Raw genomic sequence first — 14,988 nt, forward strand, 5'->3', positions numbered from 1 at the left:
CAACTCTAAACACTGAAGCTGATTGTACTAGTATTTGTCCATTTCATTTCGTTGAGACTTAAGCAATTTTCTATACACACAGATTGCTCTACACATAAAGAGTTAAAAAAAAAAAAGAGCAATACCTGTGTACAACACAATAAAGATAACTTTTAAAATTTTTAATGCAGAAGTTCTGAGTGATTTTTTTTTTACTTTTACCAAAACACATTTTGGCACCATCAAGTGGTGAGATGAGATGTGTTGGTGAAGGCACCTTGTCAGGCACATCTCAGAATTAAGTATTCAAGTCCCTGTTAAAACATTAGACATTTGTGTCCTCCCTCACCACATATGCACCCCAACAAGGAGAACAGCTGTGCAAACATGCTTTCAGTGGCCATCAAACTCAATAACCATGTTAGACCAAATGAAAAATGTTTTAAACATCCAGCTCCAAGAAAGAATGCTACTGAACCAAGTCAGCAACCTGTTTCTTAATGCAGTAACACGGGTGAATGAAGAACTCAAAACTCACACTCAGTCAGAATGCTGAGAAGAACACAATCCAGCAAGTAGGAAATGGTATGTATCAGGTTTTTAATCCCATGACTAATGTCAATCACACACACTCCTGGAAGCTGGTTCCAGAGCCCCAGTATCTCCTCCCCCAGGAGATATCTTTACCCAGGATACAAAATTAGTCTCTCCACTGCCCCCTCCATTTAGTTCCACGAATCTTTGTTTCTCTATCTGCATTCACTGACAGGAATGCTTTATAGCAGTAGCTGCTATCCCTTCCTTGGAAAGGAAAGATCAAGTTTGGATCCTTCAATTTTTCCAGAGTCTGGAAAACTAGGTCACTTAGTACCTGAGTGAGTTTTTAAATGAGTGCTAGGTTATTATATGAAAAAGATTCTACCCTTCAGCCATATGTATAATCAGAACTGCCTGTGGGAGCAGTGCTTTTTTAGTGTAACTCAGTGCTATCAGAATTCATGGGGTGGGACCATATAATACTTTTATACCAGGTCCCATGATTTGTGAATCCCAAACTAATTCGGACAGAAGCAAGTACCACAACGATGGAAAAACAGTAATTACTCTAGGCATATTTAGTAACCTAAAGCTTTAGTGCTTCCGAAGTCTACTAGAAAAAGTAGAGGCAGACAAACTTGGTCAGCAAGTCCACACCTGGACTTCCTGTATAAAGATTTTAAGTTATAATTTGATATATAGACACCTACACCTTTTAACACCAGCTATTTTATGCAGAATGCTCTAACCTACACAAAGCACAGAGACTGCATGTAGACTACAGCCAAAACAAAAAAGAATAAAAAAACCCCACAACACAAAACCAAAGTACGCTTCCCAAAGCCCAGCCAAAACAAATTCCAATATACTGAAGGTGCCAAAGTAAAGGAGATTTCAGTGGTGTCCAAAGTGAATTTCAATAGAAGTTTATAAGTCCTTTACGGTCAACATTACAAATCTCCTAAGTGTAAATCACAGAAAGTACTTACTGAATGTAATTCTGGAAAAACCTCCTCCATGGCAAAGTACTCCATGAACGTGGCAAATCCCTCATTCAGCCAGAGATCATTCCACCATTTCATAGTTACTAGATTTCCAAACCACTATGAAAGACCAAAAACGTCATTCTTTTTCAGAAATAAAATCAAATGAGTACAGTAACACTCCATCCATCCTCAGCTTTATCTTGTGGCAAAATCAAGTTCAGTCAAAACAACAATAATGCTTTTGCAAGAACTAAATATGTCATGATGGAGCTGCAACTGGAGAAAATATATCTGCAGGTATTCTGAAGAGATGCAAGGCACAGTGAGGGCAGGGGTGAATTTAAGGACAGAATTACATTTTTATAAAAAAAAAAACCCACCACATTTAAACAATGACCTCCCCAACCTAGTACCTGATGGGCAAGCTCATGTGCTATCACTGCAGTTATTAACTTTTTATCCCTTGCTGAAGAAGTATTATTGTCAAATAAGAGTGCTGTTTCTCGGAAGGTGATCAAGCCCCAGTTTTCCATTGCACCGGACTGAAAATCAGGAATTGCTACCAGATCTGCAAAAGATTTGAAAAAAGCTTTTAAAAACTGCTAGTTAAAGCAATTCTGTATTTCAAGTCTACATATTCTATTACATAATCCCTAAGCCCCTCGTTATTTAAATCCTGTAGTGTGGGCACGTGCTTACATCTAAAGCATAGAAGTCCCACAGATTTATAACCATGCTTCTCTAGCAGTACTCTTATACAATAAAACAACTTAAAGCACTACACAGACACTGCTTGTTGATCTCGCATGCACACAAGTAAGGAGGAAATGGGGCTGCCCTTACTGAAAGTACTGTTTTAGAAGACTGCATCTCATTATCTTTCCAGTCAAACAAATACATGCAGAGAAGTCAGGCTGCAGATTTTGCACTAGTGAACATGGTTCACACACTGAGAATTCTGTATCTCCCTACCAAAGCACATCACATTAAACTTAGACCAAACTATTTCTTTGATGTTATGTACAAGTCTAAGCAATACACTGTCAAAAACTCACAAAAATTTTCCAACTCGGGAATAACTTAATACTCATACTCAGTCAAACATTTAATGATTTTTTTTTTAATAATTTTGGGGGAACATTATTTTACAGATGTTTTATGCTATCTTTTCTTTTTAAGCACAACATTTCAGAATGAAAATTCCCCTGCATTTCTCAGAATGGGTTTCTGAGCCCTGTTTAGGGCTTCTTTTTCAGTTTAAAAAAAGGTTAAAAAAAAAAACTTACCTAATTTTTCAAGAGGGTACTTTATTAAGAAGTATTTTTGATAAAATTCCAGAAGTTTCACTGCTGTGTTTAGGGCATACCCAGCTTGGTTTAGATGCTGTGGTATGGCATAGACAGATACCTAGTCCAAACAGAGAAGAGAAATTATTTTGACATGTACAGCTACAAAAGCTTTAGAATTAAAAGACGAGCTGACAGAAGTTCCTGAAACAGATAGGACACTGTTTTGGGAGTTCACACTTAAGCTGCAAATAGTAGTTATGTAGCTGTCAGTAAAGAGTTAATTTTTTTGCTAGACATTCACTAGTCAAAATACAGACAGACCAATTGACCAATGTGTATACAAGAACAATTCAGGGCTTAGGCCTTTAAGGAAGGTTCTCAAAAATGCTCTATGTGAACAGAAATATATCCATTTCCTTTTATACTCCCTGATGAGTTATTCAGTGACAAGTGGACAACAAGATGATCATGAGCAAGCAATGTGCCCTTGTGGCCAAGAAGGCCAATGGCATTCTGAGGTGCATCAAGAAGGGTGTGGCAAGCAGACTGAGGGAGGTCATCCTGCCCCTCTGCTCTGCCCTGGTGAGGCTGCATCTGGAGTACTGTGTCCAGTTCTGGGCTCCCCAGTTCAAGAAGGACAGGGAACTGCTGAAGAGGGTACAGCAGAGGGCTACAAGGATGATTTGGGGCCTGGAGCATCTCTCTTGCAAGGAAAGGCTGAGGGACTTGGGTCTTTTTAGACTGGAGAAGACTGAGGGAGGATCTGATCGATGCTTATAAATACTTAAAGTGTGGGTGTCAGGAGGGTGGGGTCAGTCTTTTTTCAGTGGTGCCCAGTGGCAGGACAAGAGGTAACTGGCCCAAACTTGGGAACATAAGTAGTTCCACCTAAACATGAGGAGGAACTTCTTTATTTTGAGGGTGGCAGAGCACTGGAACAGGCTGCCCAGAGAGGTGGTGGAGTCTCGATCTCTGGAGATATTCAAAACCCACCTGGACATGTTCCTGTGCAACCTGCTCTAGGTGGACCTGCTTTGGCAGGGGAGTTGGACTAGATGATCTCCAGAGGTCCCTTCAAACCCCATCTCATTCTCTGATTCTGTGACCTTCCCTGCATACCTCAATTAATCTAGAAGTTCAGGCTATCAGTATGATGACATTAGTATCATCTGCAGGAAATTCTCTCAAGAAATAATAACAGGTTGATCCAGGTTTAGTACACCCCTTAGGACACAAATACAAAATATCTTGAGGCTAATTTTCCTGTTCTATTAAAAAAAAAAAAATTAAAATCACTCTTACTATGCTACAAATCAGGTAAAAAATGACATTTCAAATGGACGGATAGGGTGACCTTCTAATTTTTCAGTTTCAACCAAGCACATGCCACAAAGAATGTAACCTGGTGTTCCTGAAGTACAGAAATATTATTAGCTGCAAATCTTAAGCTCAAAGAAAAAACATAAACAATCCCCAGGATCTTCTGGAGTAGAGAAAAATCTCACTGCATTATGAACACAAAGCAACCTTACTTCAACTGTAAGATATCTTATAACACTTATGACAATAAACTTATTCTGTATGAACTGGTTAGCTCAAATTCTTTGAATTTCCCAGCCACAAATAGCTGGGAGCATTCTGAGAACGTATTTCATGGTAAACATCATTATATGCTTCCTTCTTACAGTCTCTCTTGCTTACTAGACACTGTTGGCAACACTAGCTAGAGTCTTATGCTTTTTCCCTTTAACTGGCAAGTACTTTTACATATTGCTAGTTCCCTCATGTTTGGTGCCTTCTAAAGGTCTGCTGGACTCCTCTAGCTTGGTCAAATCTTACTGATCAGAATGAAGGAGAAGCACGGTTAAGAACCTTTCTCCTTAGTTAGAATACATCTCTTAGTCTTCTCCTCTCCTATATGCCTGTGCCATCACATACGCCTGAAGTACTGACAATTCATGCAAGCTAGTCTCACTGTTACGAACAAAGCAAAGCACACTCCATATATAGCTGTTTCAGGCTCTCTGCAGACATGAAATATTTAGTAGACTGATCAGTTTTCTGCCTGGTAAAGAACTGGCTATATGCTTTTACCAGAATACAGTTCAAATACAGCTCTTTTTAGGTAGCTACTGGCACTTCCAACATTTCACCACAAACAGGCATTACCTACTAGAGAGTCATGAAAATCAGTGCTCACATGAAACTCCTGAACTTCCTAAAATTAGATTAAGGAGCATCTCCTACCATTGACATGTGTTTTCTTTAGTTACTTTAATGGCATACATTGTAGGAACTGCTCACTGACCCTGCAGACCATATACTCATGAAGGAAAAGATCAAACGGGACCAACTCTTTGATTTTTGGAACCTTTGGAAAAACAAAAAAGCTAAAATGAAATCATTTATTCGAATGACTAAATGCAGACAGACTAAATTTCCTTTACTACAGAGCATGGGTTTTTTTAGGTATAGAACATATTTGCAGCACTGCCTGAAATAGTATGTAGGCTCCCCTGGGAACTGTAATGTTTCTTTCTGTACATCATTCAAAAAATTCTTGGTTTGCATGACATTAATCCCTCACAGATGAAGCATTAAACTAAACAATTAAAGCTTGCAACTCTGAAAGCTCTTAAAAATTTTAGATTTTGTAAATTTCCACTGTTAACAAAACCTGATGCTGAGTCTCTTGCTGTAAAAGTCTCAATCTGGTATAAATCCTGAAGTGAATCCATGTTATAGCATATGGTTTTTGTTCCCTACCTATAGTGAGTACAATAAAACCAAGAAAATAAAGAAATTTGAAAGAGACAGAGTTTGCTTATTGGTTTGGGGTTTTTTTTGTCCTGTTTTGGTTGGATGGTTGGCTTGGGAGGGGTAAGGGAGAACTGAAGGTGTAAAAAACATACCAGACTCCCATTAGTTTCCCTACTGATGTTTTTCAAGTCTGCAACAACAAAGGCTACTAGGTAGGTGCTCATCTTCAAGCTCACAAAAAACTCATCTTGAACAATTCCATCAGTCACTGGAGTAGTGGCTTTCTGTATGAGAAAGGAAAACGTTGTTATTAATGCAGACAAAAGAACACTAAGACATGCAAGGAATCAATGGTAAAAAATTACTTCAAGCTACAAACAGTTTATAAGCAAACTTGCAGAACATCTTTATACTTAGGTTATGTTTCAGTGGGACAGATGATACTCAGAAACTACTCGTGATGGAACAAAATTTAAGGAGACCTGGAACATTTAAGCTTATATACCCAGTATAATCCAAAATCAGCATAAAGATTAGCGTTAAGTCAAGAGAGCTTTAGGCCAGATCGAAGACGCAGTTCAGCATAGCCTACTAAAAGTACTGGTATTGCATGAGTTAAACATCAGTGTCTTCACAGAAGCCTCTTCAAAACTAGGTAACCAAACACACTCATTATTTTATAATAGCACAACAAAAAAACCCTCACACACCCCCTTACAAATCAGAAGGAACTGCATTTTAAAAAGTGAAGAAAGCCCAAAGTTTTCAGTTAGTTCATGCCCAGCTTAAACTGCCAAAAGAAACTGTCTGCTCAGTCTTCTGAAGTAAGATAACATGGTGTATCTTCAATTACTTTTAGTGCAGAAGTTTTTCTATAATATTAGACCTGGAAAGGCATGCTAGATGCCTAAAAGTAATTTTCTGTATAGTCCTTCATAAATGTAAATTACATAAAGAATAAAGCCAAATGTTTAAAATCACTGTAGTGCAGAATTGTAAAGGTCTGGAGATAGGGATTACAGTTCATGTGCCTTCTGAAACTTCACAAGTAAGTTTGTTTCCAGAAACCACAAACATTTAAAAAACAACAAAAACCCTAGTTTTAGACAAGATAATTTCAAAACAAATGATGATTTAACATTTAACTGCCACTGAAAATATAACTGTCAGCTTTCAAGAGGAAAATATTTTTAAGCTTAAACTTATTGTCATTATAATAATCTTGTTTGGACCAGTTAAATCACAATTCTTGGCAATACAGAGCTTGAGCTCTGAGTAGCTTCTCTGCAGAGTGTCTCAGGAAAGCTGAAAAGCCTGCTTCTATCCCACTACTGACATTCACTGTTTGCTGCATCAAGTAACCCACTTGCATAATTTGCAGGAAGACACTATTTGAAATCTCAGAGTCTTGCCCAATGCCACAAACACATGCAGTAGTTTCCAAGATGACTAGTTTATGTCCATCTAAAGTAGCATAAACACCTTGCACAAAAGACATGAAATCTGAGTGAAATCATAGGAAACAGTAAGGAAGGTAATGGAGGGGCTAGATTAAATGACTCAAAGAAGCATTTACTGAAAAGGCAGCTCGGACGTGCTGCACATAGACATATGGTGTGAAAGAAACGAAGGAGGTAGATATGCCTGCTTGCTACCGTGAGGGACCTTACTTATTCTTCTTGAGAAGTCTATTACCACATTGGGCATTAGCAGACATACTGAAGGACAGGAGGCAGCTAATTGCTACTGTAGCAATTATAGTAGCACCTAGCAACCCCTCCTTGTTCTTGAATTGTCCCCAACCATTTTCCTTCAACAGCCAACCACAAACTACAGTGAAGAATTTGATGGCTATTTTGCCTCCACTCCACCTATAAAACATTATCAGTTAAAGCTTGCAACCAAGACACTAGACGCCAGAGATATACTAGATAATTCTGTCTCAACTTATAGGGATTAAAATTGTCAGGGAATATCCTTTATCATCTTTACAATGATGTTATCAGAGATAAGGAACAGGATATACAGGATCAGGGTAGCAATAAACATTCTATGGTAGTGTGGGGCAACAGAAGAGCTGAAAAGAAAAATGCTTTTGGTCTTTCAGAAAACACATCAGAATCTTTCAGAGTACCCATCATCTGTGGAAGTTACACTGAAGAATGGGATAGATTTTTAGCAACTATGTGCAATAAACTCAGCAATGTTCACTGCACACATGCAGCAATGGTAAACCATAGTTTACTTTTTGTACATGAAGAACTATGGAAGCTGAGGAAAGTTGCCTTCGCCAGTTGTTCCACTCCTAGCAGAGGAAAGTGAGTGAGCACCTTTTCTTGTTTACATAACACAGAGTAGTTGTCCAGCAGAGTCTGTTTCTTCTTTCAGTGAAGACAAGAGCAACAAATAAAGTGCCCTTAGACCTGGATATAAACTTTGGATGTAAAATTAATGAGTTTCTGTTGGGTTATAAATGGTGGTAATGTTTTGATGAGGCAGCACATAGTTCAGACACAGAGTAGGTAATAAATTAGTCTTGCTGGTCTGTCTGCCTGATTTAGGCTTCTATAAAGGTTTCTCCAAAGACTTAATGGAGATTGGTGACCATCACCATAAAATTCAGATATGCTCTTACAAGATGTTGCCTGAAGGAATTTCATATCCCTCATTCATATTCTGGGGTTGTCTCTGTATTCATACTCTATGTCCCCTCGTTTAGGCCCAAAAGCACATCCTTCAAGATCAGCACGTCTTTCACAGAGACTGTTGCTAGTTACCCAAATTATTGATAAAGATATTCTAGTATTATGCACATGTGCAGTATCTTCAAACATAGGAAACTCAAAAGCAAATCTTAAGGGCTGTTGAGACTGATACGGCCAAAAACAAAACTGCAAAACAGGTTCCTTTAAATTCAACAGGAATCCCTCCCATAGCCACTCAACTGTCCCTGCAATAACATCCTAGACTGTGGTGTGCATTGGACAGTTGTTTTCTCTACAAAGTTACTTGGTTTAAGTCTTTGAGGAACAGATAATTGTTTTATTATAAATTCACATAATTTATAGCTTATCCACTCAAGTCAATCCCCTGGACTATAATGCAACAAAAACACAATACAAAGCACTTAAACAGATTACCTATGCAGCAGCTTTACTAAAATTCCTCTACAAAAGCAGGTACCTTTGGCATATTTGACAGAGTAGAAAGATTCTCATCCCTTTTTATCTTGATTAGAAAAGTAGCTTTAAATGCTGGTTCATCAAAGCATGGAAAAGCAGACCTTGCTGCCAGAGGTTCAAACTGAGTTGCTGCAAACCACCTAATGGGAAGAGTAGAAAAGAGCAAATTAAGAATTATGAAAAGGATAAATGTCATTTTATTATGACAGAACAGTCATTTTCCCTCCAAATCCTGTAACAGCTTGTTATGGGAGAAGCTTTCTAAATGGTAGATGACAAGGTTTGTCCAGTCAGAATAAATGTTTCATTAACAAAAGGGTTTTTTTTTAAAAAAAAAAGTATTTATTTGAGGACTAATCTGCTTGGCTGTTTTTTGCTTTCTTAGCAAAGAAGAATACAAGTGGAATAACACAATTGCAGAGCAATCATGAATATGTAAGCCAGCTAGTTTCCAACAGGAGAGAACAAAAAGGAGACTGAAAAATTAAATTAGTGAGCATGTCCACTAAATGAAAGTGTTGAAACCCCAGCAACAGATGGGACTACAAGGAAGCTTTTTCGTCTAATTGTCATGCTTCCTGCTGCAGATGCTCCCACAGTTCATCTAATTGTATGCCTGCTGCCTTTGCTGGCTAAGAGATGGATTCTGTGTAGGTTCATGCACTGTCCTGTCTCTAATCCAACAGCTAGTCATATCACAAGAGACATCCTCAGAAGTCTACATTATTTCTCCAGTATTTTGATACTAACCAGCTGCAGAGATTACAGGTTTTCCTAGAGAGCATCTCCAACTTGTATTCTGCTCCAGCAAGACAACCCATGGAGCTCAACAGGAAATTTGTGAATTTAATCCTTGTATTTCCTGGACTTTTTTGGTCTTTTGTTTGATTTGGGGTGGCCAAGCTACCCACAAGTTTGGGGGGGTTTATTTTTCTTTTCTTTATTTTTCTTCTGTAACATTCTTTTCTACAACTTTTCTGAGGAGGCACACTGCTGACAGTTCATAATATTAATCTCCATGCCTGCTTTCAACTTCTTACTCATCTCTTCTCCCTCACCAATAATCTTGACATTGGTGCAGTAGGTTTCTTTCTCTTTTTTTCCCCTTCACCTTAAGATGTTATAAAAGAAAAACAAACTACAAAGAACCATTCTGCATAAAAATATAAATAAGGCACAACTTCTTATTTTTTATATTTGCATCTGACAATAGTGAGTTATTTTGCCATTTGATAGTTTTAATGCTTTTGTGGCAATATGGAAAATCTTCACAAGAAAGTAAAACTAAACTAGAAGAAATTACACTTTCTTGTAAAGCAGCTTGATACCTTGAGTTTTATACAGGGAATACAGTAACAATAGAGATTATCAAAGTAGCCTGCATTTGTAAAACCACTGACATTAAGCATACAGAGACAAAGCCCCTGGATACAGAAGAGACAGACAGGGCAATGGAAATGAAGATATCAATGAGGAGTTATCTGAAAAGGATTTACTGAAAAATGTGCAAGTTAAAGCATGTGCTACATCCTGTTCCTGAACAAAAGCAGGTAGCAGTGGACTGAAAGGGGACAAAATCTCAATAACTTCCTGACCAATCATCTTTTTCCTCTGTGAACACTTACACATTCTCTTTGTACTACAGTAAATACAAAGACAAAATAAAGCTTCAGCTACATCAGAATAGGAAAACCATGGAAATTCAAAAAGAGGCTAATCAGTCAAGTGATTTTTGCCTTCTACACTTACTGTGTTCTTACTCCCACTTCATGGTAATGTGTGTCTTTGTCTGTGATAAGCTACTTAACTCTAATTTCATCTTGAGGTTAGTTCTCTCTGATGCAATCTACACCCTTTGTGATTTTTTATTATCTAATGCATTCCACAACAGAGGGCCAACTTGTGGCATTTTTGTTATGATGATGGAATTCTGAAGTCTATCAGCAGTTTCCCAAGTGGCAAGAGATTCTCTCTAATGATAATGCATACACTATAATGTTCTAGTATATACTCAGGAACAGCCCTTTCATAAGAGGCTTATAACCAGCACTTTATTTGGGGGATCTGAACAGCCATCTACATTTGCACTCCCGTAAAACACACCCACCCTCACCAGAGAATCAGGCAAACTGAAACAGATCAGCAATCCTTTAACCCAAATTTATTTCTTAAAATTCTTGATTTCTTCAAGAAAGCCCCTTAGACTACCTCACATAAGGACCAACAGGAACACATGGGAGTGCAGCGGAGAAAGTTCCTGCCATATCTGTTACTAATCAATTAAAAAAAAAAAACCCTAATGTTGCACAGTCCATTGCAATGTACCAGGTTTTGCATATATTTGAAAACAATTGTTACAGCTAACTTACTTTCTTGTACACTTCAGTACTGTCATAGACCCACTAGGATCTAGATAAAGAGAGTTTTAAAGGCAAACTGTGAGTAAACTTTAGAAAAACAAACAAGATATGGTTAAAATATATGTTGCTAGTAAGAGAGGCTTGCTGGACCTGAAAAAAAATATCCTGTTTTTTTATTTAGAGAATAGGATAGAAATACATCTTTATTGTGTTACACAGCTTCCTAACAGTCTATGAGATCATCTTTATACGCAGTATCTTGTTTTGCCTATTTTTTTAAAGATGAGCTAGCATTGAGGGACTTAAATACTTCAAACATTAGCAGCATATAGTTATCATATCTCACTGCAGAGAGAAATACTATGATCTAGTTTACCACACTTATGTTTTATTCTTCATGCAGTCTCATTGAAAAAGTTTGCAACAGCTCAATGAAGGGTCTTGCTTTAAGCAACTGAAAGTAAGCACAATCTCAGCATGATCCTCTCCCCAAAGAATAATTTCGAGTCTATGTTTTCAGTTTGTAAAATATTGGGTTGGTGGTGCTAACTGTAAGTTCTGCTGTCCCATTTCAGGAAACAAAATCTACCTTTCCATACAAGCTCTCTGTAGTTGCAAAGACTTGTAATACCGATAACACTGCTTTTTCTTGTTTTTTTCTTTGCATCCCATTTAACTTTTTTAAGCTTTAGATCTTAGCATTTCTTAGTACAAGCTGGTAAATGTTTTATGTCTTTACTCTAGTTAACAGTAGTTTTATGGGCCCTTCAAAACTACTTTCCTGTCATACTAGTATTTCCATCTTTTGTTTATTGAACTGCTGTTTCTAGAAAACCTGCATGGACAATTATGTGCCAACAAAGGTATGAACTCCTAAGTACATGACCAGTGTAATGCCCATTTGAAATGGGTGGTGGTGGGTGGTGATTTCATTGATCTTCTTGGTAGATAGCAGTGATTTACTCTTTTTAAAAATTAGTATGATGTTTCCTGTTTCTCTAGTCACGGAGGACTTTGCCTGACCGCCATGACTTTTCAAATGTGATTGAGAGCAGCTTGGCAACTGTATTTGGCACTTCCCTTCAGACTATGGTGTGGATCTCATTGGGGCCCAGGGACTGGTATATGTTCAGATTCCTCAGATGGTCTTGAAACTGACCTTCTCCTACAATGGTGGGACTTTGTTCCCCCAGTCTCTACCTTGAGACTCTGGGATTCAAGAGATGTGGGTAGAATTTCCAAACACAGTAAAAACTAAGGAAACAAAAACCCACACTATAGCTACCTGCAACACTGTACTGCACTACATTTAACTGACAGAGAGGCTGCCCTGACTTAATGAATTCATCCATGAGAAACATTTTTCAGGTAGATTAATCAGGAGATTAAAGATTTATTTTGCTCAATAGGAATCAGTTGCAAGAAACATCCAACACAAAAAGCAACCCTTGTTATTTCTATTATCAAAGCACAATCTAGAAGTAACAGAATAGAGGAGCTGTATTTGTGGACATACCTTTGCTTAGAATTCTCATCCTTGTAAGAAATTTTGTAAAAGCCATAATAGGTATCTGATAAATTAGATGAATATTCTATGTTGACAGTATAATTCTGTCCTACAAGGAGAGCCTCAGGAGCCATGATCGCAATCTGGTCATGCAATGGATATTCAAGGAATTCAACTGGCTTTGCTTGATGCCCTCCTGCTGAAGTAATGGTTGCCTTTGTGATATTGAGTCCTGAGCTGTGAAGTACAATCTTCCAAGTTACCTGGACTACGTTAACCACTATCTTTACTGAGCCTGCAAATTTCAGAGTAGTTAGGTTTGGCTGCAAGACAAGATCATAATGCAGTGGTACAACATCGGTAGGAAGTCTAATTTTTGCCCATGGAAATACTTTTCCATTGCTTGCCAAAGGGTATATTAGTTCCATTGTATGATTTTTTTTATGGCAGCCTTCTTTGGTAAAGGTACATTTAGGAAGAAGGTAAATCACCATTATTAATGAAACTGCAATCACAAGAACAACTGTGCAAACCACCATGGTCCTCGTAGAGAGCACTGAACATGATCCATTTGGATTTTGCCTATAGACAGACATGTTATTCCGGAGATTCGAGCTTCTGTTCATGAACGACATCCCCAGCAATTTTGCTGATGACTCATAATCGTCTTCATCATCATCCATTTCATGCTCTCCAAGGCCACGCACCAAGAGCCGGGAGCTCCTTGGTTCATATTCCACTTCATCAGGCTCCAGGGGATGTAAACAAGGCTCTTTTGCCAAGTCAACCACATCAGGCTCTTCTTCAAACATACTGTTTTCAATCATATTCCTGGGTAACTGAATTCGATCTGAAACAGACAAAACCATATGTTACATGATAAACAAAAGGCATGATTATAATATGTCAAAGATAGCTTACTGAATTACAGAATGAGAAACACTTTTACAGCACATATGATCAAGAGGTTTGTTTCCAGAAAACATTTTCATGCTTTTCTGCATACTGTAATTTTTCATTTGGTATCTTCAAAGGGATGCTTCCGTTGCACATACTCAATGACACAACTTGCACCATACTAGGGATCAGCTATATCACTGCATAGCACTCCCAGTTCATTGATGTCAGTGTCTTGGCTACATTTCCTCTTCCCCAGTAAACTATACTTGTATTCAACTAAATTTGTTAAGATAGAATATTCTTTATGTTTCAAGGTATAGCACAGGCAGCCTATACCGTTCTAGAGGTGTTTCTAAATATGCTAGTTAATGAGTAATAGGGGATAAAACCTGCCAATGTGCTAGCAGCCACACAAATAATATATCCATTTGATTTTTTTTAAATTTCATTTTTCCCACACACCTCAAAAAAGATAAAAAATATTTCTCACACAAAAATGGCAGTATAAAAATTGCAGTTCCAATTGACATATTCATCTAAGATGTCATACAATCCTTGAAATAATCCATGCAGGTAGAGAAGTTAAATCAGTGCTAATCAGACTAGTTTTCTCCATAAAATTTGTCCTTAATAGGTAACAGATCACAGAACATAAAAAAGAGTTTAAATTCATACCAAATTTTGAAAGCATCAGTTACTCTCATATTCTACATGTAGTTACATTTTAATTAAATTTCTGGTCATGTCTATAACTGTTTATGCAGATGGTTATCTTTCAGCTAACCAGCTCAGTGGAAAGTGGAAAAAACTAAAAACACTGTTGGAAAGAATTATATAAAAGGAACGGGATATGGACACAAAAAAGCACCTTAGGACCAAGGAACTTTTTTTCATACTGTATTAAATCCAGAGCACTACAAACAGCATATAAAGGATGTTGATTGGCTTTTGTTAGGCACCACAGAGTTGTCCAGAGAAGAAAACAAGTCAAATAGAAAAGCCATGTGTAAGGAGATTTTTCTCCAAAAATCCCATTACCAACTTTTCAGGGCCTTGAAACTACAGTTAATTTTAATTAGTCCCCTGTCACAGCTTCAATCTAAGGGACAAGACAAAACTTTTGTCCAACTGCAAGTCTTCAGAAATTGAATTAATCTATTTGAGAGATTAAAGTCTACTGCTAACTGAACAATAATCACATCACACCTCTATCCTCTACATTGTGTTTTCAGAATTAGAAAGACACGTTTTAGTTTGGATCTAAATATACTGAAAAGTAGGTTGACTTTTATTAATTTCTGACAAGAATGTATATTTTCCCAATCTACATACAGCCTAGAATATCACTATACCTATTATACATCACTGATTTTATCTGTATTGCTAAGCTCCCATCCAACAACTGAGGGTAGTTTTATACAGAAATAAATTACATGAATAATTTCAGGAATGTAACTACAGATAAGTGCCTGATAGGACTTAAAGTGT

At 37.5% G+C, this 14,988-nt stretch overlaps 1 protein-coding gene across 3 annotated transcripts in view; it reads right to left on the reverse strand.

Moving 5' to 3' along the window:
• The window catches only part of LNPEP (leucyl/cystinyl aminopeptidase), a 55,474-nt gene that overhangs the window by 20,632 nt on the left and 19,854 nt on the right, over positions 1–14,988 (reverse strand). For all 3 annotated transcript variants that reach the window (XM_014953806.1, XM_014953807.1, XM_014953808.1), the window contains 6 exons: positions 12,610–13,450; positions 8,735–8,873; positions 5,704–5,835; positions 2,789–2,909; positions 1,916–2,070; positions 1,506–1,619 (listed from right to left, as the gene is read on the reverse strand). In XM_014953806.1, the coding sequence (XP_014809292.1) occupies positions 1,506–1,619; positions 1,916–2,070; positions 2,789–2,909; positions 5,704–5,835; positions 8,735–8,873; positions 12,610–13,450 (1,502 nt within the window). The remainder of the gene's footprint in view (positions 1–1,505; positions 1,620–1,915; positions 2,071–2,788; positions 2,910–5,703; positions 5,836–8,734; positions 8,874–12,609; positions 13,451–14,988) is intronic.

Source organism: Calidris pugnax, unplaced genomic scaffold, assembly GCF_001431845.1.
Source record: "Calidris pugnax isolate Ruff unplaced genomic scaffold, ASM143184v1 scaffold250, whole genome shotgun sequence".
Taxonomy (NCBI): domain Eukaryota; kingdom Metazoa; phylum Chordata; class Aves; order Charadriiformes; family Scolopacidae; genus Calidris; species Calidris pugnax.